The sequence below is a fragment of the Sabethes cyaneus genome, chromosome 1 (genome assembly GCF_943734655.1).
Source record: "Sabethes cyaneus chromosome 1, idSabCyanKW18_F2, whole genome shotgun sequence".
In the NCBI taxonomy this organism is placed as follows: domain Eukaryota; kingdom Metazoa; phylum Arthropoda; class Insecta; order Diptera; family Culicidae; genus Sabethes; species Sabethes cyaneus.
This window is the reverse complement of record NC_071353.1, coordinates 166,925,972-166,953,813: the sequence shown is the minus strand read 5'-3', so window position 1 is coordinate 166,953,813 and position 27,842 is coordinate 166,925,972. Positions and strand designations below refer to the sequence as shown.

At 40.0% G+C, this 27,842-nt stretch overlaps 1 protein-coding gene across 4 annotated transcripts in view; it reads left to right on the top strand.

Moving 5' to 3' along the window:
- LOC128738287 (serine-rich adhesin for platelets) overlaps window positions 1-27,842 on the top strand; it is an 80,336-nt gene that overhangs the window by 41,465 nt on the left and 11,029 nt on the right. For all 4 annotated transcript variants that reach the window (XM_053833326.1, XM_053833335.1, XM_053833305.1 and 1 more), the window contains one exon: window positions 27,151-27,736. In XM_053833326.1, the coding sequence (XP_053689301.1) occupies window positions 27,278-27,736 (459 nt within the window). In that variant the 5' untranslated portion in view covers window positions 27,151-27,277. The remainder of the gene's footprint in view (window positions 1-27,150; window positions 27,737-27,842) is intronic.

Sequence of the window (27,842 nt, the reverse complement as noted above, 5' to 3'; positions counted from 1 at the left end):
TGAGATTATAAGATTGTGATGCCTGTTGTTATCATGCAGAATGTTGTGAATAAACGTGTATGTTTGTAAATCGCATAATGCTCGAATTGGAAGAATGCTGTGGGACGTGTCTGAGTAAATAGTCTGAGTTGGGTGCAAGTGTGGTAGACCAAGGATAATTTTCATGCATCTGTTTTGCAGCACTTGTAATGGTTTTATTTTGGACTTGCAGGCATTTCCCCACACTATGTTTAAATATTGGAAGCTAGAGTGAATGCAAGCGTTATAGTAAGTTAATAGTGTTTTCCGATTTACAAATGGACTAAGCCGACGCATGTATCCACAAAGAACGGCGACTTTCTTTTCCAAAAACTTTATATGATTACTCCACGATAAAGTAGCATCAAGCACCACGCCTAAATATTTAAATTCCGCAGCTTCTTCTATGCTAAAGGACCCTAGTTTTGGATTGTTAAAGTTACTTATTTTTTTCCTAGGTGAACGAAAAATCATAAATTTAGTTTTTGAAAGATTTAGGGAAAGCAAATTGATTGAAAAGTAATCATTAAGAATTTTCAGATCGTACTCCATTTCAGATACTGCAGTTACAGGATTTTCACTCGGGTAAAATAACGCTGTGTCATCAGCAAAAAGCCTCGGTACACCCTTTAATCGAAGATTTGCGATATCGTTAACATATACCAGAAATAGGAATGGCCCTATATTACTACCCTGAGGGACACCATTTCCAACTAAACGAGATGAACTATTGACACCGTTAACAGTAACAAATTGTTTTCTGTCAGTTAGGTAACTTTTAATTAAATCATTTGCTACTCCTCTGATTCCATAGCATTCCAATTTTTTTATTAATATGTCATGATTCAGAGTATCGAAGGCCTTTTTCAAATCTACGAAAAGAGCTGCTACCAGATTTTTAGCTTCAATTTCTTGAGTTAAGTTATCTACCAATTCAACAATTGCTGTAGTAGTACTACATCCACTTCTGAATCCGTATTGCATGCAATAGAAAATATTATTGTTTTCAAAAAAGCTTACTAACCGCGTGACTAAAAGTTTTTCAAAAATTTTATTGAAAACTGACAGTGTAGAAATTGGTCGATAATTACTTGGAGTACACAGGTCACCAGATTTAGGGATTGGAATAACTTTAGCTATTTTCAATATGCTGGGATAAGTTCCTGAAGAAATTATAATATTAAACATTCCACAGAGAATTTTTGCGAACTGTAAAGGGTTGTTTTTAATTGCGTGAACTGGAATGTTATCCGGCCCACAGCTTTTTTTAACATTAAGCCCATTAATAAGTAAAATTACCTCATTAACAGTCGCAGGTCGTAAGAATATTGAATTATTTACATGTCGAACGTTGCTGTACGGATTTAGATTAGATGGCTTGGGAATATCATCAGCTAACTTCTGTCCAATTGATGTGAAGTACATATTAAAAATTTCACAGGTTTCAAGATCATTTTTTGCTCTCAAACCTTCGGATATTAACATTATATCTTTTTTTTGCTTTGATCTTCCAAACAGTAAATTTATATTTTTCCACATTTTCGAGTGACTGGTAGCACTGAGAAGATTGTCATAATACCGTTTTTTGCAACTTTTTTTACCTAATTCTACTTTCTTGCTGACATGTTTTAACATTTCTTTCAGGCGTAAGTCATTAGGGTTTCTTTTCACTTTTTTTAGGTAATTTTGTTTGATTCTAATTAGGAACCATAAATCATAAGACATCCACGGACAACGATCATCTTTCATAGGAATATGCTTTGTGAATCTTTTTGTATTATGTTCAAGAAGAGTATTATACTTTTCAATAATTTCTCGCAAAGATTGGTCTACATCAATTATTGGGCCTATACCATTGATATACCTATTGAATTCATTGGACAGGTTGACACGATTGACAAGCGTTTTAACTACTAATAAAGGTTCTTTGTTTGAGACAAGATTTACTGTGGACACAATTTGGAAATGATCACTTACATCGGTAAAAATAGTATCATTACGTACACGCGAAGCATCTTCAATTTTACATACTAAATGATCCAGAATATTGTCACTGCTCGGGCGGGTAGTGAATGTATTAGCACATATCAGTCCATACGACTCAAGTAGCCTCTTATATGTGACTACAACGTTATTGCCAAGAGAATTCACTGGTATATTGACGTCTCCCGCAAGGAAAAACGAACGATTATTACAGACTGACTGAAACCAATTCTCTATTATATCGAAAAAGTTATGACAGTCGAATGAAGGAGGACGATAAACTCCATGAATATCAAATAAGTGACTATTGATATTTAATTCAATCTGAATGTGATGTAATCCGTTTACCGTCTCATTGACTACAACTCTGTGTTTCAGATTTTTATTCACATAGACGGCCAAGCCACCATTGGAAGATTCTCTACAGGAAAAAGCTACGGTATATCCGGGGATGTTGTAGAGAAGACAATTCTGCTCCTTAACCCATGTCTCACTTACAATGACAACATCAATTGGTGTGGCAATTTGATCTAAGCACTGTGATATATTATCAAACTTTCCCATTTCGTTCATTCCCCTAATGTTCCATTGCAAAATACGCAAGCTTTTAGATGATTCAACATGATTTTGGTTATTATAATCGCAAATATTGTAATGAAAATAATTTTGTAGTGTATTAGCCATTTTATTTTAGAGATCTTATTACATCATGGGTAATTAACTGTTTACAACGCATTTCCATTTTTCTTCCTCTTGAGTGGAGGAGACGGTTGTTCAGGAGAAGAAGCATTTGGTAGTAAATTCTTGTAGCGTGTTATTAACAAATTTAAATCATCTCTGTTGCGAATAACATCCGGTTTAGATTTTTCATCCTTCTTCGCCAGAACAACACCTCCTCTTCCCGGCCATACGTATTTTATATTTAATAGCACTTGAGATTCCCGGAGGTCTTTCAGTAATTCAACAGCAAGAGGAGTCAGTTCATCACGAATTGCAATATTGGTTGGTCTTCCATTCATAAGCAATTTAGGGTCAATCATATTTGAGGTTATTTTACCTATTTCTTTCTTCCTGGCAAGTACAAAATCTTTCACGTTACTATTTTGGAACTTAACTCTAATCGGTATCAAAGCATTATTTGTTTTACCAGTCGCGTACATCCTACCAACAGATACAATTGAGTCGCGAGAAGGTTGAATTCCTATTTTTGACATAATACTGTTAATTACTTCATTTAAGTTTTCTTCTGGACTCGCCGGTATACCGAGGAATATTGCATTTTTCGTTACCGATTTTTTATTTATTTTATCGACGTTCGCTTCGAGTTTTTGTACTACTCCCGAGACAGATGCAAGGGACATTTTGAGTTCATTTACTTCTTTCTTTAGACTTTTATTTTCAGCTTTTAATTCTTTAAAATCAGCCACAATGGTGTCAAATTTTGACGACAAAAATTCTTGAGACGATTCTATCGCAGTGGTAACTGATTTTACTTCTTCTCTAACCGCCCGTAACTCTGCAGATACAATTGTCTTCAGCTCAGCTGTAACTTGTCCAACTATGGATGATTTGTTATTTTGCATGTCAACGATTCGTTTGTAAATGTCAGCGCAACTGGATGAGCAAAAGTACATATTCTCTCTGGCCCTACGGATTGCATTCCCGATAATTTTCTTGCACTGAAAGTGCGCACTTTGGAAACAATATGCACATGTTACTAATTTATTAACGTCAGTTTCCTCTTTCTTACACAAAACGCATAAATATTTATCACAATCTATATCATCCATTTTCACGAACAGACCAAAACAAACTCAATAAAAGTAATCTGGAAGTAAATATGGTTGTGTGTGCAAAAAGAACAGATGTAATGCACTATATCATTCAATATCATCGAAACTTATCGTTGTGCTAAAAATCGTATTCCCAGTGTACCCAGCGTAGTGTTTACAATTTTTGTTTTCAATACACTCTTAAATACAAGCAGCAGTAGAGCACTTCACTTATACATTTTATTTAAATAATTTACTCTGTGGTGTACTCACCAGGATCCCACGAAGCTATTTGCTACTAAAGAGATCAACAATGCCTTTCCTACCTTTTCGATTACCTTAGCCAAATCTAACTCTTCAACCGTGCTCACTCAACTTGATTACTAACTGCTTGGTGGCAGTAATAAACAGTATAGGAGCAGGGTCTCCTGCGTCCAGAACCACCGTATTGTACCGTATACTGTGTGACAGTAATCAATACAGTGTGCTACTCGTGACGTACTAACGTAAGATCGGCTCAGTCAGTCTCAATTTCGCTTTCGCGACACGGAACCACTATCAATGAATCCAACACAGCCCGCAACAACAGCAGCAACAACAATTTAGAACAACTCAGCACCACTACAGCTTTGCATTTATAAGCCGTGATAAAACAAAAAGATCCCCAAACTTTCTTGTTTTTCAGCACTTAAGGATCGATAATACTGTATCAATGATATTCAATTTATTCATTGGTAACTCAGCTAATCACTGAAATCACAATAAAATTTCTTTCGTTCTTTTTGCACCACTAAAATGATTTTAAAATACAGACAATAACAATCCGTTTCAACCACCATAAACAGTGTTGCCAATTCTCAATGTCGTTGGATAGATAAAACGACCAGCAATTTTATGGGGGGGGGGGGGGGTTAGCGACCAATTTTAAGGAGGGCGTAAGAGGGGGGGGGGAGGCTCCCATACAAATGAAAGACAAATTTCCTCAAAACTCTAGATCTAATCAAGCAAATGGAAACAAATTTGGTTTGTGGTCGTTTCAGAGGGCAAGAATTTTTTCTATGGTGAATTAAGACACCATTGCATTCAATGAAGAATTGAATCTGAATATTTCGCTCTTCTCTTTTAAACATTCGCTTAAACAATGGCAACAATGATCTGATATAGTTCTACGTCACCCATTTGTACAACCCTTAGGGCTGTCTACCATGTGTAGTTTTTAGGTTAAAGCCTTTTCTGCCATTTGCGAATGAAGTTTTATCTTCGTTTCAATCATGTTTAATTTTTTTTTTAATTTTTGGAACATTTATGGGCATTATAGGGATCGTCATTTTAACAATACTTCAGATTGACAATTCAATTTAGATTTGGATTGAGTTAAATTTGGGTTGTACTTTGATCTTGGATGGGATTGGATTTGGATTTAGATGGGATTTGGATTGGATTTGGATGGGATTCGTATCGAAATTGGATTAGATTTGAATTTGGATTGGACTTGGGATTGATTTGGACTGAATTTGGATGGGATTCGGACTGGAATTGAATTGGATTTGGATTGGATTTGGTTAATACCTGAGTTACTGAAACTTTCAATCGATTTAAACTAAAACAAGCATAAATGAAATCCCTTTTAAGAGCATAATTTAGTGTGGAATGTAAGCAAAAAATCTAAAAGCATGACATATAACTTAAGGCATGGGAGACTGCTTCAAAAGAAAATCGGAATCCAACAGCATCAGCACAGGTTTCCACGGTAGCGGAAAACATTCAACTATACTATTATTACTCTTTGATAGCATCGTAAATGCGGCTGATGCCTTTCGCGACATGCTCGTTGATGATAATAGCTACATCGGATTTAATCTGTTTGATGAAGCCTGCAAGCTAAACAAACACTCCATATGAAATGGCAGTTAAACAAATCGGCGTCTTGTAGTATTATAGTAGGTATATGTACATAATAATCATCATAACATTTAACTTTCAATTTCTGGCAGAGCAAACGGTTTCAGTTCGCGTTGACATGCGGTATTTCTAGCACTAAAATTAATGCTCGCTTGAAGTAAGGCGGAAATTAACTATTTCCGCCCCGTTGCCGGTTAAATCGTATAAAAAGAAACCTGTCACTTGACTTATAGTCGGCGCAGCCGACCTCCGTCGGGGTTTTGACGTAATTTCATTTCATCCGACAAATTTCTACTGCGTCTACTGCGATCTCCTCCAGGGTCCAGGGTTGGGGAGGCAGATGGTAAATACTTTTAACAACAATGAGAGTAACTCAATCAATAGATAGGTACCGATGAAGGTGGTCTGGTCCGGGGGTAAATGCAAACAAAAGGTGCTGAACCTGCGAGATACTGAAGGTGTAGAAAGGTGGAAGGCATGTGAATAATGCACACCGGGTCGAGTCCGTTCAGCTCTCAAGCGCAAACCCAATCTGTCGAACCTCGACTGAGCTGTCGGGCTGTCGGGGGCGGTAAAAGAGCAAATCAAACATATAAGTACACTTTACTTAAGTAGATACTGCTATTATTAAGTAATTTCATTCCAAAGCAGCTATAGCAATAACTATAGACTAACCTTCCCCGCGTGCACCAGCAGCAGCAGCAGCACGGTGGCGATGACTTCGGTATGCAAATATGCTTCTGCTGCGCTTGCTGGATGGCTGGTTGGCTAACTGGCTGACGCAGCACCGTTCGTTTGTTACCTTCTCTTTTTCACTCGCCGAGTGCGCCGACGACGAGACGGGATCATTCGATTGCTTGCTTGCTGCCCTGCGGAGAAGCTAACCCTCCGACCGACCGGCCAACCGAGAACCGATGCGATGCGATGCGATGCAGAGGAAATTATCGCCTATTACATGATGAGCGAACGGTTTTGTTACACATTTACCGTTCCACCAAGGCCTGCTGGGCCTTTTGTGGGCTCCTGCGATGCGAATGCGATCGGTGTTGCTGCTGCGTTGACGTTTTGTCGGAAAAAAGGTTCGTTTTTGCTCTCTCTGTCCCTCTTACTCTGCTGCCGGCAGCACCGCAAAAGGTGTCAAAACGCTACTTTATCCAAGTGATTTGATTTATCGTTTATTATTTAGCGTTGTTGTGCGTTGTTAAGTACCCACCGAGATAGATAGGCAAGTTCAGCAGGTTCATCCTGATTGGTGTGTTATTATCGGTAAGTGAAATAATAAGCAAGTTGAGATTATTGCTTTTCTTTAAACTAATAATTTAATGTTCACGTTGCTGAGCACTGTTTACTAATCAAAAGTTCGAGCACCTTGGCTGAATTTGAATTAGTTCAATCAACAGAGCATTTACTCGGAATGCTTTGCATGGTTCTTTACAGTTTTATAGTTTATAGTTTCCGCTCATTAGACTTCACTTTTCATTATATTATAAACAACAATAGACAAAAATGGCCATAAAATCCAAGGCAAATTGCAATCGTTAACTTTTATTGAAGGGAATCAATCAATACTGGCCGCGCTCAATTCGATTTACGTTCTATTACTAGGCCAAAAAGGCAACATAAAAAACCCCTCTAAAGATGATAGTAAGGTTACTCCACTTTTAGTTTTGCACTTCGAAAAAGACTGTAAATCGTTAAAATTACTCACCCGCCGCCGCCGCCACCGACAGACGTCAAGCTTGATTGGTGCTTAGAATGCATGGTATTTTCAAAATTGGTCGTTGAAACCGGTAATTTATTGCAACATTTTGTTGCAGTAAAATGTACGAACAAAGAAATCAGTTCAACTTTAAACCTGCATATGTTTAACTCATTTTCTGTGTTGTAAACCTAGACCATTACCTTTGCGTCAATATGCTTTGCTCTGAGAAAGTTGTCTCGTACACGTCAGATATCGGTCATTTCTGATGATGGCAGTAGGTCATGGCCGAAAGTTTTCAGACAAATTTCATATTTATTCGTTCAAATTGTATATCCTATTGATGGTTGTGTTGTCGAGAACGGCTAGAGTGAATGAAAGTGTATCGTACGCGGGCAGCAGGAAGCATAAATTTATATTGTCGGCAGAGCGCCGTTAAACAAACGACCATTTAGAAGAAACTTCCAACCCTTCAATCTAAGGAAATAGCAGTTAAGTCTCCAATCAGTACGATCGGAAGATAAGTACGATAATTTAGATAAAATATTTGTTTACTTTCAGTTGAACTTAAGTTTTCGCACAACAATAATAGTAACCTGAGGATTTTTCTTTTTGGGGCGCTGCTTATGGTTGGGAGTAGATGAATCTGTTGATGAGACATTTTATCTATTGCAGCTGTGTTTACTGTCCCAAAAGGACAACTAAAACAACTTGATTTTATTTACAGTAAACATGGAACAATCAATGGTTGATAAACGGCTAGCTAAAAAGTACCATCGGTGCCTAGCGTACCTGTAGGAATGAAGCATACTGAAGTACACAGTGATTTTCAGCCTCTTATCCAGTAACTCCTAACCATACCTCTTTGTGGGATGATGGGCCAGCAACGCTGCTACCAACACAACACATGACAAAGATGCAAACAGTACGATACCTGACTATGACGACAACAATATACCACAATTTCGTTCGAAAAATCTATTCATTCGATATCCAACAGCAAGTGGAACAGGAGAGTAATTCTCACTGAAACTGGGCCACTACTGACACGAGTTAAAAAGGTGAAATGGTTAAAAAATAAGAATTACATTTTTGATACCTCGAAATAGTGGACCCCCTTGGGGCCAAGGGGTCTAACAGGTTCAAAAAACAAAAGGGTTGTGTTCCTGACACGACCGCCTAGTTAGCGTAGAACTACGTTAGACTGGTTTTTGCGTATAAATTTGCGTATACAGTGAGAAAAAAGCATGATAATATTGCTTAATAAACTGTATCGGTATTTTTGGTAGGTGAGCTATTTTGTAATGCTAAAAATGAATATTTTGAGCAGTGCCAAAATTAGAGTATTGAAATCTCCTTTACGCGCCCAGCTCTTACCAAAACTGTAGGGGAAAATTTAAGTCTTCAAAATTATATGTCATTGGTATTGCTTGATCTGGCTTCATCTAAATTTAAATAATTCTACATTTACCGTACGTTTATCCGTATTATCAAAATGCAAACCTATCATTTAGATGCCATTTAATTCTACACATTCCTGTGGTTGCAACCGGCAAGTCATGAAAATTGATTCACATTAACCAGTCCATGGCTGCATATGTCGCTTGTTTGCAAGCAAAAAGCTTTAGCCTCTCAGTTGGCCCCAAAGTACGATGCTGGTCGTTCAAGCCAAACGTTGTATGTTCGAATCTTGAACAGGAGAGGCTTAAAAGCCAATAGAATTGTAGCGCTAATCCTGCAATTATCCTATTATCATATTCCAGTCCAACTTTAATCAAAATCCAATTCAAATCAAATCCTATTTCAATCCAAATCCAATCCAAATCAAATCTAAATTCATTCTAAATTCATTCCAAATCTACTCCAATTCTAATCCGAATACCATCCAAATTCAATTTAATAGCAGTCCGAAACCCATCCAAATTCAGTCCAAATCAATTCCAAGTCCAATTCAAATCCAAATCTAATCCAATTCCAGTTCCAATCCCCCCTAAGTCCAATCCAATTTCAGTGTGAATTCTATCCAAATCCAGTCCAAATCAAATCCAAATCCAATCTAAATCCATTCTCAATCCATTCCAAATCTAATCCAATTCTAATCCGAATACCATCCAAGTCAATTCCAGTCCGAATCCCATCCAAACTCAGTCCAAATCAATTCCAAGTCCAATCCAAATCCAAATCTAATCTAATTTCAGTACGAATCCCATCCAAATCCAACCCAAATCCCATCCAAATCCAATCTTTTCCAAATTTAATCCGATTCCAGTTCGAATCCCACTTAAGGCTGCACTGAGCCAAGTCAGTCGTCTGCATGTGGTTAAACGAGTGTAGTACTTGAGCGATTCTGCGTGGCAGTAATTTGGGCTTCCACACTGAGCAACATTGAGCGACCCTCGTTTTAGTGTCCCTCATTTTATTACGGCGACTTAAATTCATTTCAGCAGAAGTTTTCCTAATCGGTTGGCTAGCCACCGATTCAGGCAAAGCTGCTGTGGTAAAGTGCGTTTACACCGCCGAAAAAGAGGAAAAATGAAGCAAATCTCTCATGGTTACTTGGGAAAAGGAAAAAAAATATCCCGGAAAAAGTAAAACAAGGGAAATATGAATGGGGTCAGTCCCGGCGTAGTGGTCAGCATTCAATCCTCTCACGCCGAGGACCCGGGTTCAAATCCCAACCCCGCAGAAGTCACGAATGACATAAGCTGTTAAAGCGACTATAATCTAACAAAAAAAGGGAAATATGAAAGAACTATAGAGACGGAGATAAGGAGAAACATACTGATAAGACACTAAGACACAGCCACACACACACACACACGAGGAAAGGCAAACGGAACAGTCAGACAGACAGATGGGACAAATAGACGGGACAAACACATATGACAGACGGTACATACAGACAGACAGTATAAACAAACAGTAACAGAACAGACATACAAATGGGACAGACTTGACAGAGAGGACAGACAGATAGATGAGACAGACAGACGGGATAGATAGACGGGACAGACAGACATACAGGCGGAAGACAGACACACACGGGACGGACAGACAGACAGATGGGACAGACAGAGAGGCCAGACACACGGGACAGATAGACAGACGAGACAGACAGAGGGACGGGACAGACAGACAAACGAGACAAACACACGTAGACAGATGGTACAGACATACGGGACGGAACAGACAGACAGATGGAACAGACAGACAGACGGAACAGACAGACAGACGGGACAGACAAACAGACAGACGGGACAGATAAATACATAAACAGACGGTACAGACAGACAGACAATAGGGAGAGATGAGACAGATGGAACAGACAAACGGGACAGACAGACAAATGAGAAAGACAGACAGAGAGATGGGACAGACAGACGGGATAGACAGACGGGACAGATAGACGGGACAGACAGACATACAGACGGAATTCAGACACAGATTGGACAGACAGACGGTACAGACAGACAGACAGACAGATGATAGTTATTGATGGAAGTCCGTGAAATTTGTTTTAATGTGTATACCGCGGATGGGTAAATTATGTATGAATAGAACGATACATAATTATGAATAATATTGCGTGCTTTAAATATTTGTATTTTGTGATAAAGTTGAAATTGTTCCAAAAAAATACGTTCTTTTCTGTTTTATTGTTAACAAATTCACAAATATCGACAATACTATTATTACAAAACAGTGAAGTTTAATTGATCGATAGCAAGTTTTCTCATCTTTAATATGAGAAAAGAGATTTGAAATTGATAAACTTCGGGAGATATTGGCATTTATGTACAGTGTGACACATATATATTCGAACAATAATCATTTTATGCTTGCAACGGCATATACAATTGAGTAATTATCGCTGAAGCGGGGCCACTGCTGACGCGAGGTCCTCAAATTTTGCAGGTTTCACGCTTAATTGGTTGAAAATGGTTAAAAAATAAGAATTACACTTTTTGATACCTCGAAATAGTGGACCCCTCGTGCGCCAAGAGGCCTAGCAGTTTCAAAAAAAGTTGAATTTTGAGCAAAACTTGAGATCTATATTATGTGATATTTCATAAATTTGCCATGAAACAACTAACAAATGGCCCGGTTCTGTAAAGAAGAAGAACAGGGCTTTTAAATGGAATAATTTCTTTTTGGCGGCCATCTTGGATTTGTCCGCCATGTTGGATTTTATCAAAAAATCGCCGTTTTCGCCATGATCCCCCCAACCGATTTTAATTTCAAAACCACCATCGGAAAGCTGGGAAAAAATTCTGTAAGGAACAACATGTGTTTAATGCCACTACAAACACATAAACATAATTTATTATCTGTATCAAGGTTTACAACTCTCATATAATGGAATATCTTGCTACAGAAAATTAATTGTTTTATTTAGTTAATGCCATTGGACACCTAACTTGATGAATGTTTCTTATAGCATTTTTTCTCAGCTTTCCGATGATGGTCTTAAAATTAAAATCGGCCGGGGAAATCATGGCGAAAACGGCGATTTTTTGATAAAATCCAACATGGCGGCCAAATCCTAGATGGCCGCCAATTTTTTTGCGCTTTGTTTATAATCCCAATCTCTTCTCTTTACATAACCGTGTCTCGTTTGCAGTTTGTTTCATAGCAAATTTTGGAAATATCACAATAATTATATGAAAATTGTAAACCTTGCTACAAATAACTGGTTGTTTTATTCAGTTGGTGCCATTTCACACCTAATTTTATGAATGGTTCTTGTAGCATTTTTCCTCAGCTTTCCAATGGTGGTCTTAAAATGAAAATCGGTTGGGGGCGGAGTGAGGTATGAAAATAGCCATCGTGTTAGCCACACTGGGAACCCCATTTTTTCCAATCTAGCTACTAATACACTGAATAGCCGGAACGGACGGGACACATGTGGCAGATGGGACAAACGGGGGAGGTGGGACAGATGAGACAGGTTGAACAAATGGGACATTCGGGACAAACGGAACAGAACAGAATAGACAGAAGGAACAGATGCAATAGTCTGAGATAGACACAGACATATAAACAGACAGGACACACAGTAGCGAACCGGGACAGACGGAACAGCTGGAATAGACAAGGATTGCGTAGATTGGACACATTGGGAAGACCAGACGACCATGACACGGGACTGACAGGACAAATGGAACAGACAAGCCAAGCGTCAGGCAGGTCAGAGGGGACACAATGGACAGATACAACATTTTGGGATAGACATAACAGGCAAGGGGGACATGGTAGACTGGACAGACGGAAAAGACTGAACAGGCTAGACAGACTAGCTGGATTGGACAAACTGAACAGTTAGGACAGACGAGACAAACAACACCGGAATTTAAGAAAGAAAAGTCGACAGAGAGATACACTTCGCCTCTGCTCTCTTGAACTTATTACGGAGATACTATTGCACTTAAGTGCATCTGTGTTACAAACTGCAGGCTTAATCAATTACTTAATTAATCCCTAAGAAATCTTGCGTTGAATTGCTTTTATGTCATCGTCATAATTAAAAGAGAGGGACATTGAGGAGAATCTCTCATTATTAGTTTGAACCATTTGAAAAGTTACGCGAGATTTCACCCACGACTTGCAGGCTTCAGCAATGCGTAGATGCGTATCCGCCAGAATAAATTATGATCAGCACAGAAATGACAGACAGTTCAGAAAGGATAGAAAGGAGAAACGGGACAGATGAGACAGACGGGACAAATAAAAAAACAGACGGTACAACAGACTGAACAGGCTAGGCAGACAGCAGACTAGTCGAATTGGACAGACTGGACAGATTGGACAGGCGAGATAGACAGGACCCAAATTAGAAAACGAAAAGTCAAAACTTTTTTATGATTAAATTCCACTATTTATTTTATTTTGACAAAAACAGTTTCATCAGAATTTATCAAGCCTGCAATGCGTACGAGAGATGCTCAAAAATCAACGGAATAATCTGGACAGAAATGACAGGTCAGAAAGGATAGATAGAACATATGGAACGGACAGGACAGCCGCAATAGACGAGATACACGGAACCGACAGAACAGATGAGACAGACGGGACATTTGGGACGAACGGGCAGGTAGGATGGATGGTCACAGATAGACCGAAAAAACAGAACAGATGGGTCAAACTGGATAGACGGAACAGACTGGATAGACATGATAGACAGGACAGACAGAACAGATGAGATAGATGGTGCCGACGGGACAGACGGAACAGATATGACAGACTGGTTAGATAGAATAGACTAGACCGATGCGGGATCGACAAGGTAGGCTGGTCCCGACGAACGCTCAGATGGGACAGACAAGCATACCGTGGGTATGCCTTTCAAGGAATTCATTGATTTTAACGATTAGAAAGTTCAATATTTTTCAGATTTTGCACTATGAGGCATAACGCAATAAAGATCGGACAAACCTTACAATTATTTTTTTTAGATCCCATGGTCTATGTTAAAGATTCTATGATATGATCAGTATCTTACGTATAGTAAACACATAATCTACGAGAAATATGTATAAACTAGCCGATTGCCCGATCTCACTGGGCGCCCCTTTGTTACTCAGTCACTTGTATATCTGTTGTAACGAAAACTCTTATAATGCAAGAAACAAACCCCTTTTTTCATTTGAATATGTCTACTCCCTTTGTCAGTTCCTCTCACGTTGTCCCCCAAACTCTTGTAAATCTGGCTTCTTCTCGATAATCCCTATAAATTGATACAAAGCCTTTTTTACGTTTTAGAACCTTCCTCTTTTTAAAGGCCCCCTTTAAGAAATAAAACACCTTGCACAACTGCTGTAGACCACCTCCCTCTTTTGTCAACCCCCCGGTGCTGATTCTTTTATGCCAAAAAAAACATTTGTTTGACAAACGATGTTTGATGAAGAACAATATGTATGTGTGTCATCATGACTTAAGTCTTACTTGACGTAGTTTCATTTTCGTATTGTGTCTCGTTCGGTGTACACGTACCGGTGTTCGAGTTACGGTCGTTGGTAATAAATAAATTCCGAACTTCCACTATTTATCGAGACCACAAACATCTCGGCATGAAAAGAGGATTTGCATACTATACAGTAAAAACATTTGTCGAGACAGGATCTGTTGAGAACCGTAAAAAAACCGGAAAAAAACGAAGCGTTGCGAACTGCAGAGGTCAAAAAGGTTGTTCGAGAGTTATATCAACAGGAAATCTTTTTGTCGAGTTTTGAAAATTGATCTGTATGTGAAAGCATTCAAAAACCATAAAATCCATGGAGTAACGGAAGCAACAAAACAAAAACGGCAGGAAAGATGTATACTGCTGCTCCGTCAGCACGGTGATTCCGGTAGTGATCTTTTCCGATGAGAAGTCGTTTGTTCTTCAAACCCCGCATCTTGCTCAAAATGAGCGGTTGTGGTCGGTTTCGATCATGGACGTTCTAAAGCACAAACGGAATGTACCACGCACGACACCAGAATTCATCAGCGGTCATGGTATGGGGAGGCATTTCAAAGAATAAGGGAAACTTCCTCTTGTATTTATTGAAAAGGGTGGGAAAGTTAATGCAAAATAGTATCAAGAAATGGTCTTAGAACAAAATTTGATGGCTTACGTTCAGGGAATGTATGGTGAAGAATATTGTTGCTTTCAACAGGATGGAGCTCCTGCCCGCACGGTAAATCTTGTGCAGACTTGTCCAATTTAGCGTCTATCTCAAGAACTATTCTACTCGTACTATTCTACCTCATTTTCGGATTCAGCGGCCAATTTGATGAGCAGCTACTAGTACTAGCACTACTAGCAGCTAGTAAAAAACGCATTTAATTTATATTATTTCGATATACCTAGTTAAAAAATACTGAAAATTGTTGTGCAATGTTATGACAATTGAACACGACCACGATACGATTCAACCAGGTCACATTTATGATTTTCAGTTTCAGATTTAACATGAAACATGTGCAACGATTATACGTATATTAACCTCCAATTAACTCACATATGACGTCATGAAAACGATTGTAAACGAATGGCGGTTGTGCATCTTGCGCAATTGCAACCAATTTGATATGTCATCTGTAACGTGATCTAATAATTTATACGACTTATAATTAACATCCTTATATGGGGTTACCTACTGGTTCGCTAGGTTCAGTATGTCGCAGTTTTATTGCCACTTCAGTCAGGCAGTCGCACTGTCAAACTGCGGAGTCCTGTTCGCTGTTCGGTGGGAACTGCGCTTATAATTTGTGTTGAATGAGACATCATGTGAAAATATTCTAGATTCATCAATTAAATTAACTGCTTGACGTTGATAGCCAGCAAATAAAACTTTGCTAAATAATTTGCAACAATTCAAAGTCAGTATATTTTTAAAATGTAACTTGAATAGTAACCATTTTGTAACTATACATGTTAATGTTACACAAGTGTTATATTTTAAGTTATATTAACCCAAATTTTACATTTAAATTTGTTACATATCAGCTACTGTGACTCAATTGTACCTAACAAACTAAAAGTATCTAACTATTACATCAGTTTTTTAATTGCCCCACGAAGAGTATGTACCCAATCAATTCCGCTGCAGCTGGTAGCAAACGAATTGTGGAAGGCCCTCTACCAGAGCAGAGCTATCCGGATCCATCCGCTGTCCATAATCCACTGTTGGCGTTTCCTCACTTCTATACAGCCAGCAGTTCTATCAGTAACCTTACCACAAATGCCATCATGTAGAGCGGAAGTGCCGTTTCCATTCGGTTCACCTACTCGAAAATGCAAATTTTTGGGTGAGCACCTCCTCCGGCAGAATCTATACTCTCAGCGGAATAAAAACAATGACATATACTTTATGCTTCAGCCGCCGTCCGCGGTGCCCACACCGTCGCGTCGTCCGCCCGCTGTCCACAACCGTTCAGGAATGACATTGAATCATTGTTTTTGTTTTCTACGTTCTGTTTATGCGTGTGTGGTTGTGTGTGTGTTTGCTTGCATCTGCGGTGTTTTAATTTTATTTGACGCTTGCTGCATAAAATTCTACCTTTCCTCAACCGTTGCACATTACCATGGTCTGGTCATCACCGTGCCGGCATGGCAGACTGCGATCTGCAAGTGGTTATATTTTAACACTGCAAAGGCATTTATTGCAGTGCAGGCAACCACAAAACTGCTCAGATTGGACCAAGGGGACCTTCTCCGGGGTCATGGTACCTTGCGTAGGTTTTGAGTCAGTAGAGCGGAACCGAACGCCGCCGTCGTATGGCGGAGGTATGATGATGGTGCGATATGGGTGGTGTGCCTGTCGGAACCGAACATAGCCTGCCTGCCGGTGGTGTCAGGTGCAAAAAGTGAACGAACAAGTTAGTGGGTGAATAGACCGACCGAAACAGTCAGAACTAACGAAAGGAAGACTGCAGTGAAAAATTAGAGCTGAAGTAATACAGTTACGGCTGGCAGAATGTTTTCCGGATTTCATTCAAACGTTCATCGTTGCTCAAGTGTTAATTGCATTTGCAGTAGCAAAGCTGTTGTAATTCAACTTTCATAACCGCTCATTCTAGGTTGTTTAGGACGCATTTATTGAGAACAATAAAGCAAAATTTCTCATAGAACAATCAAACAATCAAAACAATCAATCATTCCGCATTAATATCGGTTTAGTTGGAAGCTGGACCGCATTGATAAAATCTCTCCCGCGTCAGCGTCAGTGAAAACTCGAAACAACACATCCGCAATCCGCGGGATCGAATTTCCCATCCGATTCCGGGACACACCTGTTGTATAACCTGTGTCCGTCCGCGGTTCGCACGCTGGGATCTAGGCGAAGAAACAATAGGCCTCCCCTAAACCTACGGGGCCGGGTCGTGATGAGAGCGACGACGATTACAATTTATTGCTAATAAACTTTCCGATCAAATCAGCGCTCGTTCGGGTCCGTGCGCGTGAGAAACGAAAAAAATGCAATAATAAAACATCGCATCACCGTCACACCACGAAAGACGAAACGCTCCGGTAATAATCATCACCTGTTTCGGTTGCTTTTGCTTTATAGGACCCGTTGCCAGGCTACGGCTAGGGTCGTCCGCATGCTTCGATGAAATTAGCCGTCACCACCACGGCATGGCACACACCGTTTGAGTCGTGCGCGGTTAGCGTAACTTCCACCCCCGAGGCCACCACCAACCAACAACAACAACCGGGGTGACCTCAGTAATCTTGATCGATTATGACTCTTCCAGTCAGCAGTTGAGCCGTCGCCGTCGCCGCCGCCGCGTCGTGCATAGCATATGTCACTTTTCCGACGGGCAACACTGGCTGCTGCTGTTGCCCGATCGTTACTCAATCGATCGATTGTCACCGTGCCGTGACGACGACGACGACGACGATGTTGGGCTAATTTTGAATCCGCTTCGGGCGATGAATTATGCCCTAACTGTGCGCACGGTAAATGGTCGCCATATAATGCGATGCTCTCGCCGAACCGGTTCGACGGGCTTTTCGGAGACATTGCGGTCATTTCTCTTTTCGTGGAACAATTAAGAAGTGAGTGAAAAATTCATAGCTTAAAATTTTAAATTTGATTATTTTCATATTTCGCACTTGAAAAGGCGGATTTATGGAAATCGAATACTGTAACTTAGAACTGAAAAATAGAAATGTTATTTACTTAGACTAGCATCTTCGAAATTGAAAATCAATTGTCTGTGAACCACCCAGGAGGGATACATGGAAGAAAGGCTATGTTTTTCTTCCGTTATAGGCATTTTCAAAGAACAAATACGGAACGTGAGTATGAATGTATGTTCCGTCATAACTCCGGAACGTCTGGACGGTTCTTTATCAAACGTCGATGGATGTAGACCCTATATTTTGTCTTGCTAGCTTGATTCTAACTGATCGTGCTGGCTCTTTGATCTTCTCTTCGCCTGCGATGCACCTCCGATATAATTTGTGAAACTACTCTATTAACAGCATGCTAGATGCTCTCCTCTTGACACATTTCGGCCGTAATGTTCTGCACATTTAGCCAGCTATCTCACTCCGCACTACTTCGAAACTTGGGTATTCGAATATCACATGCTCTTGTATTTCTTCAATGCTCCCGCATTTTGGACAGGATGGTGACGCAACGTTGCCAACCCGATATAAGTACTGCCTAAAGCAGTCTTGTCCAGATAAGAACTGCGTCAGGCCAGGCGGAAGTTCACCTCTCCTTTGCTTTTTTTTCATCCAGGTCGATAGAACCGGTATGAGTTTCTGTTTGACGTCGCATCTCATTGCTGATGCCATTTGGTCAGAGACTCCTCTCTGACAACTTTCCGAATTCCTGAGGTTTTCCCTTCGCATTTAACCTTCCATGTCTTCCACAATTGTGATGTCGATTGGAATCATTCCTGCGATGGCTCGTTCTATAAACACTCGCAACTAGCATGGCCATGAACCGGAACGTGCTTTTCAGCTTTGCTAGCTTTCATTTGGTGTCCAACGCTGAAATCCGTACCTGAGGATCGACAGGGAGACACTAGCTAGAAGTCGACGCTTACTACTGTTAGGCATACCTCTAGCAGCCTCTCACAGACAAGTGGCTATTGAAATTAAGCCGATTGTCGATAATTACTGTTAGTTGCTTCAGTACTCGCTTCGAGGCTATGGCGTACTATGCAACAGTGGTTTTCACCCGCTGCACCGCTTTGCAGTTACTGACCAACAATACTTTCACTTTGTGGCAAGTTACCTGCAACTTATTCGCTCCTTGCGCTCCCCAAGTAACCAAAAGTTCCGATAAAAGGGGATTTTTTGGCTTAATCAGCCAACGAAATGATCATGAATAGAACTCTATTCAACTTCATTTTTAAGTAATTAACCGTACTTTCAAGTTCGTATTTGATGTTTAAACTTCAAAGGGAATACAAAGTAACTTCTAACAGAACTAGAAAGTTCGCAAAAAGTTCACTTATGTCGCTATATAGAACACTGTTCAGCCCAAAACGAAATTCCAATAATTTTTAAAATAAAAAAGATTGGGGGAATATTTCCCCCCACTTCTTCCTGTTTTGCAGATTCATGACATTTCTCATTAACTAAGGTATTTAATTTCGGTTAATTATTGACTGTTTTTTTATAAATATTAATTTATTGTAACTTACACCACACACCTCCAACATAAACCTCGGGGATTTGAACTCGAGTACTTCTTTTCGGTGACCTAGACGCATACCACTGCTCCGTTGCTGGAATATGCGATTTGCATTGTTTTTACTCGATGTGCTAATTTCTCATTTATCACAGCCCGAAACGAACTTACACTTAAGAACAACTCATCGGCAAAATTAATGTCACTAGCGGCGTCAGAGATGGCGCAATGCATCAGGATAGGCTTGCAACGAGGAACGCTCGGGTTCAAATCCAGTAGCGGTCGGTGTTAGTTAGGCTTTTTTTAGATGGTCTATCTTAATCGCATGAACCGACTTTACAAAAGTTAGGAGGAGGCGGAGGTAGAAAATGGAAAAATATAAAAATAGAACTGCAAGTGCTGTTTTATAAACTTTTGCCAAAGTTTCTTCAGAAGCTGCTTAGCGCTCTATGCAGCAAACTGAAGGCAACTTTGAAGTTTGGTTAATTACAAGTAAAGCTGCTTAGCAAGCTACAGCTCCATAGACATAAAGCTTTTTAACCTTCCTTAGACACCATTATCCGAACTCTAAGTTACTTTCAAGTTGTATGTTGAACTTTCAAGCTGCATGTTGGACTTTCAGGTTGCTACAGATATTAACGGTACTTTAATGAGAATGAAGTTCGGTTTACAAATGTAGTGTCTGGTTGTTCAGCAAGAAAGTTCTGCGGCACTAAATTTGAACCAAATATGAACTTTCAAGTTTGTTCCTTAAGTGAAATTCAAACTTTTGGTTGCTTGGGTCCTCACTCAATTGTACCGATAGTCTCCGTGACCAGAATTTCTGCCTCTTTTAGCGTTTCACCTGCTACCGACAGTAAAATGTCGTCCACAAAGTCAACGACCCCTGTCCCTTTGGGCAGTTATCCAGCTTTCCACGAACGATAATGACGGATATTGAGCACAAGTGGCACAATCTTTTGATATTCATTGCAAGAGCGTCGAATTCGCCCAGACGGAGTTAGGGGGATTAAGGGCATAATGAGCACACGGGGTGAAATGTGCACCCCTATTTTCTACGAAAGTACGCATTTTGTAACATCATGTGGCATGCGAAACCCTGCTGTAGGTACTACAGTATCAATTTATCAAAAAATGAGTGATCTATACTTTTAAAACACGAAGTTATTTTAAAAAACTTAACTAGGTTCTCAGACGCTAAAAAAAATTTAATTTTGGTGAACTACCAAATAAGCTTTGACGATCATTTAAATATCTTAATCTATCAAGTGCACACTGAAACATGATGTATACATTGTATCTCAAATTTCACCTTCATTGAAGTTTTGATTTTATACCATAATTAGTGTAAAAACCCATTTTTACTTTAACTACTTGACTGGAGGCGAAATAGGCACCCTTAGGTGGGGACGACTTAGGACGACACTTTAAAAATTCAGTCATTTTGGGTGCTTAAATCAGCCAACAAGTTAGGGTGCTCATTATAAAATGTAAAAATGTAAACATTCTTTCATTTTGCAGATCAGCTAAAGAGGAACATAATTAAACGGATAAGAAGTTTTATGGATTGTGGCTTCGCAGTTTTCGGACATTTCAGGGAGAATGGCCAAATGCGCAACGGAAAGTTTCTTATCAAAACGAGACGCTGTTCGAGAGCAAACTTGGCAAGGCTCAACCAATATGTAGTTGATGTTTGCCTCTAAGTGCACTCGAATGTTTAATTTGCACGATTGTAAAAAGTATCGTGAGCCGGTGCTTTCAGAAAATTATGGCCGCAAACCACTACAAAGGTTTGAATCCGTTCAGTTCTGCTTCACTTCAGCTGATCCGCAAAATGAAACAATAATGTTTACATTTTTACACTCAAACAACAAACAATCATGGATGTTTCCATAGTAACTCCGTCAGGGCAAATTCGACGCTCCTGCAATGAATGTCAAAAGATTATGCCCACTTGTGCTCAATAGCCGCCATTATCGCTCGTGGAAAGCTGGATAGAGTCAACACACCGTTTTACATCCCATTCCATAGCGTTGGACCTTGAATAGAGCCTTGAGGAAGTCTCGCCGTAATCTTCACCGATCGCTGCCCCTATTGGCCGTCTCGCACACCAAAACTCGGTTCTGGAAGTAAAGCTTCAGGTTCTTGCACAGGTAGTCTGTAACTTTTATTTTGTGCAGTGACGCGTAAGCTATAGTACCAGCTGACGCTATAGAACGCATATTTGACGTCGATGCTTATCACCGCGCAATACCGATCGCCATCATCAGAAAAATCAAATCCCATCCATTCCATACTGGGCAAAATGCAAGAATAGTCAATTTTGCCCAATTCACCCCTAAATACACAGTAAAACCTAATTAGAGCGATTAAAACTAATTCAAAGACAGGGAAATAAACTCGAATAGTATCAATTTACTCGAAAGACATCAGGAGAGTTGATTGTCATCGATTTAGTACCGTGGTGACTTCACAATCGGTTCGTTTTGCCTGATTCTCTCCGAATCTATAAAAACACGTACATTTTCTATTGCGTAAACAAATCATAATTTTTCAAGTTTATCAATAAAATACAGCGCATCTTTTCAAACTATTAAGGTGATCTTAAATTCATCTATCAGGGTGATACAAACTTTTGCTTTTTTGAATGCGTCCAAAAAATTTTTTTTCTTCAGAAAAATTATAGAATACACTAAAACGAGCAACTTTACGGAATACAGTAACTATCTATCTTTTGCTAGTTGCGAGATATAATGATTTATTTAAAAAGTTTTACAATTGATGAAAGGACGGTGGGGGAAAGAAATGAAAATTGTTTGGAGAAGAAGGGGGAAGAGCGGAAAGGTGAGGAGGGGGGGCGGTATATTGGTAGCTACGCTTAACAAGTGGTCGTTTTGGCTCCTACCTTTTGTCCAATGCTGGAAGGTACATGAGTCGAACCAATAGCTATAATCTGAGATTATAACCCGATTCGAACCCACAACACCCGCCCTTCCCCCTCTTTCACCAAAAAATTTTCATTTCTTTCCCCTACCGTACCTTCATCAAATGTAGAACCATTGTTCTCCAAAGTTATTCAGTATGATAAAATACACATTTTTTTGAAGGCTGTTTTTACCTTTGAGTTAGTTTTAATCGCTTTAAGGACAAGATCGTCAGAGTCCATTTATGGCAGTCAGTATGGCACCGAATATCACCCTTCCCTTCCCTTCTTCAGTGTATCAACATGCTCCCAAAGACTCCGGAAACCATCACAAAAAAATAAAATTAGTTCAACTAACCTGCTAACCTGCGAAGCACTAAACATTGCATTCTATAGGTTCTATTAATTTTTGGGACATAACTTACACTAAATACTGAGATTTCTGCCCAATTACAATTCATCACTATATTTTCACTTTTTCGCCGTTGATTTTCTTCAATTTTTTTCGGTCGTTCCATTCATCACATCACTCGCGAAACTTAACTTGAAACACAGAAAACTTTAATTTACCACCCGAACAGTTATGTGGTAAGATATTATAATGATTTTGCCCAAACTGTTCACTTGAATTGATATGAAAAACTTTACTTCGTTTCGATTGCAATTCCGAATCCGCGACCGTCGTTGTTGATACGTTACCAAGGAAACGGGAGTGATGCCATATTTACGTTGAGCATGAAATTGGCCAATAATTTTCGCTACTAAATTAACGGTCGTAAAGTGTCGAAAATATACTTATAAAATTCTCTGATAATAAAATTCACCTTAAACAACATTTTATGTGATAGAATTACTGTCGGATCTAGTTCAACAGCAAAAATAGATACGCGATTCTACGTTTCATAATTGTTCATCACAGACTATTACCTATTACTAGCAGCTTAGCATAAACTTAGCATAAACAAAATGATAGTGGAAACAAGTACTGAAATCAGTAAAAAGGCAGCTGGTCTCTGACGATCTTCACCTTAATTAGGTTGTCTATGTATATAGAGGTGAATTGGGCAAAACGGACTATTCTTGCATTTCGCACAGTATGGAATGGATGGAATTTGATTCTTCTGATGTTTTGACAAAATTTGGAAGCTACTTGAGTTCGTTTCACGGGCGTCAAATAAGTTTTTATACTGTTTAATTAGCTTTTATCGTGATTTTTGGGGAAAATAGAGCAAAATGGACCACTTCCCGAAGTCTGCGCAGGATGAAACTACCACCAATCGATTTCCTGCATTTTTTACATAGAAATAGGTATCTTGTAAGATTCCAAACTAGCGGCTTCTAATTCTTGGGATTACGAGCACGTTTCTCCCCATTGTGCGTTGACTTCCCTTTTCAAAATCCGAATTGCATTCTCGATTGACCGTGTGCGCTATCGGTAAACTTCGTTAACTTGTTGAGAATGATCCTTTCCAACGGTTTTCCGAATGTATTCAGCAAATAGATTGGTGCAGAGCTGGATTTTTTGGAAGCTTTCCCGGCTTGGGTAGTGATCGCGATCTACGTTAGAGTAAGCCGGTTACCAACGGGACTGGATTCTTCACAGTAAAATAAAACGCTAGATTGCCTGACGGCGGTGGCTGCTAGTGCACTGAATTCTGATTGCTATTTATTGAACGCCTTTTATACACTTGCAATAAATAGATTTCTTCCACATTCAGAACAATAGCTTCTGCGTATCCCGTTCGGTCGAACGGACAATAGTTTTTTGTTACTAGATTCGGCAGGACAATAGAAGCAACTGCCAGGGAATATTATAATTATGGTGCCGTGTGGGATTCACAATTTGTTTTTACTTTGTGTCTAACCACTAAAGAAACTCCTAACTTTCACCATCCATTTCCTGCCCTCCCGCAACTACCGACAAGTATTACACAAGTATTATGATGTGCCTTTGCACTTATCGTTAGCGTTACCCGTCGAGACGTGAACCGATCCAGAGATGGTAACCAACATAACTTCTTATCTTCGACGGCCACCCTCTATCCAACCTCGATGCTGCTCCACTTTTGTTCCAACTGCAGCATTTCATCCACTATGCTATGGACATTCACAGATTACGTGCTCCATTGTTTATACCATCCCTCTGCATTCCGAACAGACTGGCAACGCGGTTTATCCTAACCGGTGCAGGTATTGCCTGAAGTAGCCGGAACCAGACAGAAACTGGCTCAAGTGGGCAGCTTTTTCAAAGTTAGTACACTGTTGTATATACCGTTCCAAAGCGTCGGGACCAGAATGGAGCCTTGCGAAACTTCTGCCCTAATGTTCATCGTCTTTCGTCCCTTGGCGGGTTTCGCAAACAAGCATTCGGTTCTGAAAGAAACTCCTCAGATATATGCTAAATATTTTGATAGGTATTCTGGGATATGTCGCGTAACTTTTCAAAAGGACCTAAGTAACATTGAGAGATTCTCTTTGTGCCTCTTCTCTTTCACCTCCCACGGCAATGCAAATGCACTATAAAGCACCAGCTTTGCATGAATCGGTTGCTAGCGTCACTATCTAGTTAACCGTGAGGAAATTTTTTGTCAGAATGTATTTATATCGCCGTAATAATCAGAAGAGAGGGACGCCAAAGAGAGTCTCTCAATGTTACTTAGGTCCTTTTGAAAAGTTACGCGAGATATGCATTCTATGCAGTGATTCGCCGATGGCCTCCCAACCGGCACTGTTAAATGCGTTTTTCATGTCGATCATTATAACAGCGCAAAAATGGTCGCCTTTTCGTTTCTGTTTGGACGACTTCTCGGCTCGATCGACTACCGTCCAAATAACATCCACCGTGGACTGCCCTTTCCGAAGCTTCACCTCCCGTGATCTCGTCCGCCTGTTAAGGATAAGCCTCTCCAGGAATTTATCACTTGTAACCAGCAGACACATCGGCCGCCGGATCCCCGGCTGACTTTCCTGACATCGGCAAAAATCTTTCAAATGACTTTCAGGTGATTTTCAGGTTGCACACAGCTGTTGGACGACTTGGAGGCGATTTTCCGATAACTTTAGGATGGGTTTCGGTTTTCGAACCGTCATTTCAACGTCTGTCCCGTCTGTCTGTCTATCTGTCTCGTCTGTCTGTCTGTCTAGCTATTTGGCTGTGTGTCTGTCCCGTCGGTCTGTCTCTCCGTCCCGTCTCTCTTCCTGTCTGTCTGTCCGTCCTGTCAGTCTGTTCGTTTTTGAAACGCCTTTCCGACAGTTTTCAAGCAATTTTTAAGACTTAAAGGCTTTGAGACAGCCTAGGCCGTATTCAAATTTGTTCCAGATTGCTTAAGGGTTGCTTGCTGATATCGTTTGGAGAACTAGACGAGTTTCTTGCAACTTTTTGGCACCTTGCTACACGGGGTAGGATGCTCTAGCGAGCATGGAACAAAGGTTCTTTAAAAAAAAAAAATGAAGTGAAGATTTTGGCCTGTCCTTGACGGCCTATAAATTCGAGTAGACAAAATGATAAAAGTTAAGAAAACGATGGAACTTTAAACGTCGTCTCATAAATCGTTTTATAAATCGGTGTAAATATCGTTTCAAAATTAATTTAAGTTAAAACACAAAAAGAATCACTTAAAAATTGGGGCGAACCAACCATTGGTTGCAAGCCCCAATAAAAAAAAAGTTAATAAATAAATAAATAGGGCTTATTTCTAGCTCCTGTCGTAGTAAGTAAAGCCATTCTAATTTTCATCATTTGTTGGATGAATTTAATGAATACTCCAAAAGTTCTTCTGCTAATTTGACCTTTGAACTTTGAAATCATTGAAAAGCGATTATTAAAGTATATTATTGAAATTATGCAACTGACTTTATTTCTTAAATTCGTCGTACCGTTTTAAAATCCGTCCATCAAAATTTTTTATCGTCCAAACTAAAAATCTCAACTATGTTGACGAATCTAACGCGCTTGTATTTATGTAAAACGGCATGACAAATGTTATTCTGCAAAATTTCTGCAGGTCAGGCAAGTTTTCCTGGCTGTAGTATAACGACAATGCCATGCGTGAGTTATTTTCATTTATGAATGACGGAAATTAAAACGATTAGTTGACAATTTTCTTCTTCGTCGCACGAAAAAACGTAGGAAATTTGGCTGGTAGGATTTCTTTAATGATAAAAAGCATTTAAATAGATCTCAGCTCACTTTGATTGATCGCGTATGATAGACAACAAACTAAAATATTAGGGAATAACTAGTTTTGCATTGTGTGTCATAAAAATGCTGATATTTTTAATAATTTGTATTGGATAGGACGGGAATAGGCAATTACGACGAAGCAGCAACATACCCTAAATCACTTAAAAAGATAGCCCAAATTAAAAAAAAAATAGTAATTCGAATTGCTAAAAAGCCTCAAACACGAAGAATGGTAGTGGGAGAAAGGTTGTAAATGCGTATTGGTATAGAATTCAAAACAGTGAGATGCTAGAAAGCAAACTAGGCAAATAAACTAAACCACTTAGTAAAGTGCAAAATCAAAGGACTGGGCGATTGAAATAGTTGAAAATAAGAATAGTAAGCTATCATTTCTTATAACTTGAGCACTTTGTTGAAGGTTTCAATGGGCTATAAAATTTGTCCAACACATGTTTTAACTTATCGTCAACGATCAACTCCCTGCCAGCTACAAACAAATTCTAATTTTCAATTTTCTTCTGGCATTTTTTTTTCAGACATTACCATCAATTGTTCGATTTCCTGATCCCGGAGCAGACCAGGCAAGCGTAACGTAACGTAAACCAGACCAGACGAAAACCCAAACCAAAACCAAGACAAAAACCGGCTCCGGGCTAGTCGCAGATGGCCGACTACTGCCACAGCGGCGGCAGCAGTACGGTCAGCAGCAGCACTGGAAGCTGCTTGAGCTCGTTTCGGCCCCCGCCGGTGGCAATGGGTGGCTATCCACATCACCGGCTGCATCACCATCACGGCGGCTCCCACCCGTCACTGCTACGAACCTCGACGGCGACGACGACGACGACGACTGCAACCGGAGGCGACGGCGTGCGGTCACATTCGGTTTCGGTGACTACGGCAGCTGCGGCAGCGAAGGCACTCGGAACGATGGTGATTGACCACCGGGTACGGATTGTACGGCTGAACCGGCCACCGCAGCACAGCACCGTCGGTCACAGCCACCACAACGGCAGCAGCAGCAGTAACTTTGGGTTCTCCGTCCGGGGGGGACTCGAGTACGGGACCGGGTTTTTCGTTTCGGCCGTGGAAAGCGACAGCGAAGCGGAGCGACAGGGATTGAAGGTAATCTATATAGCCCCTCTAGTTGGTTGGTTGGCCGGTGGTTCCTGGGTCTGGGCGGGCGCACTTTTGCGCTCTAGTAGGCAATGGTGTCTGTTTGAAATTAACT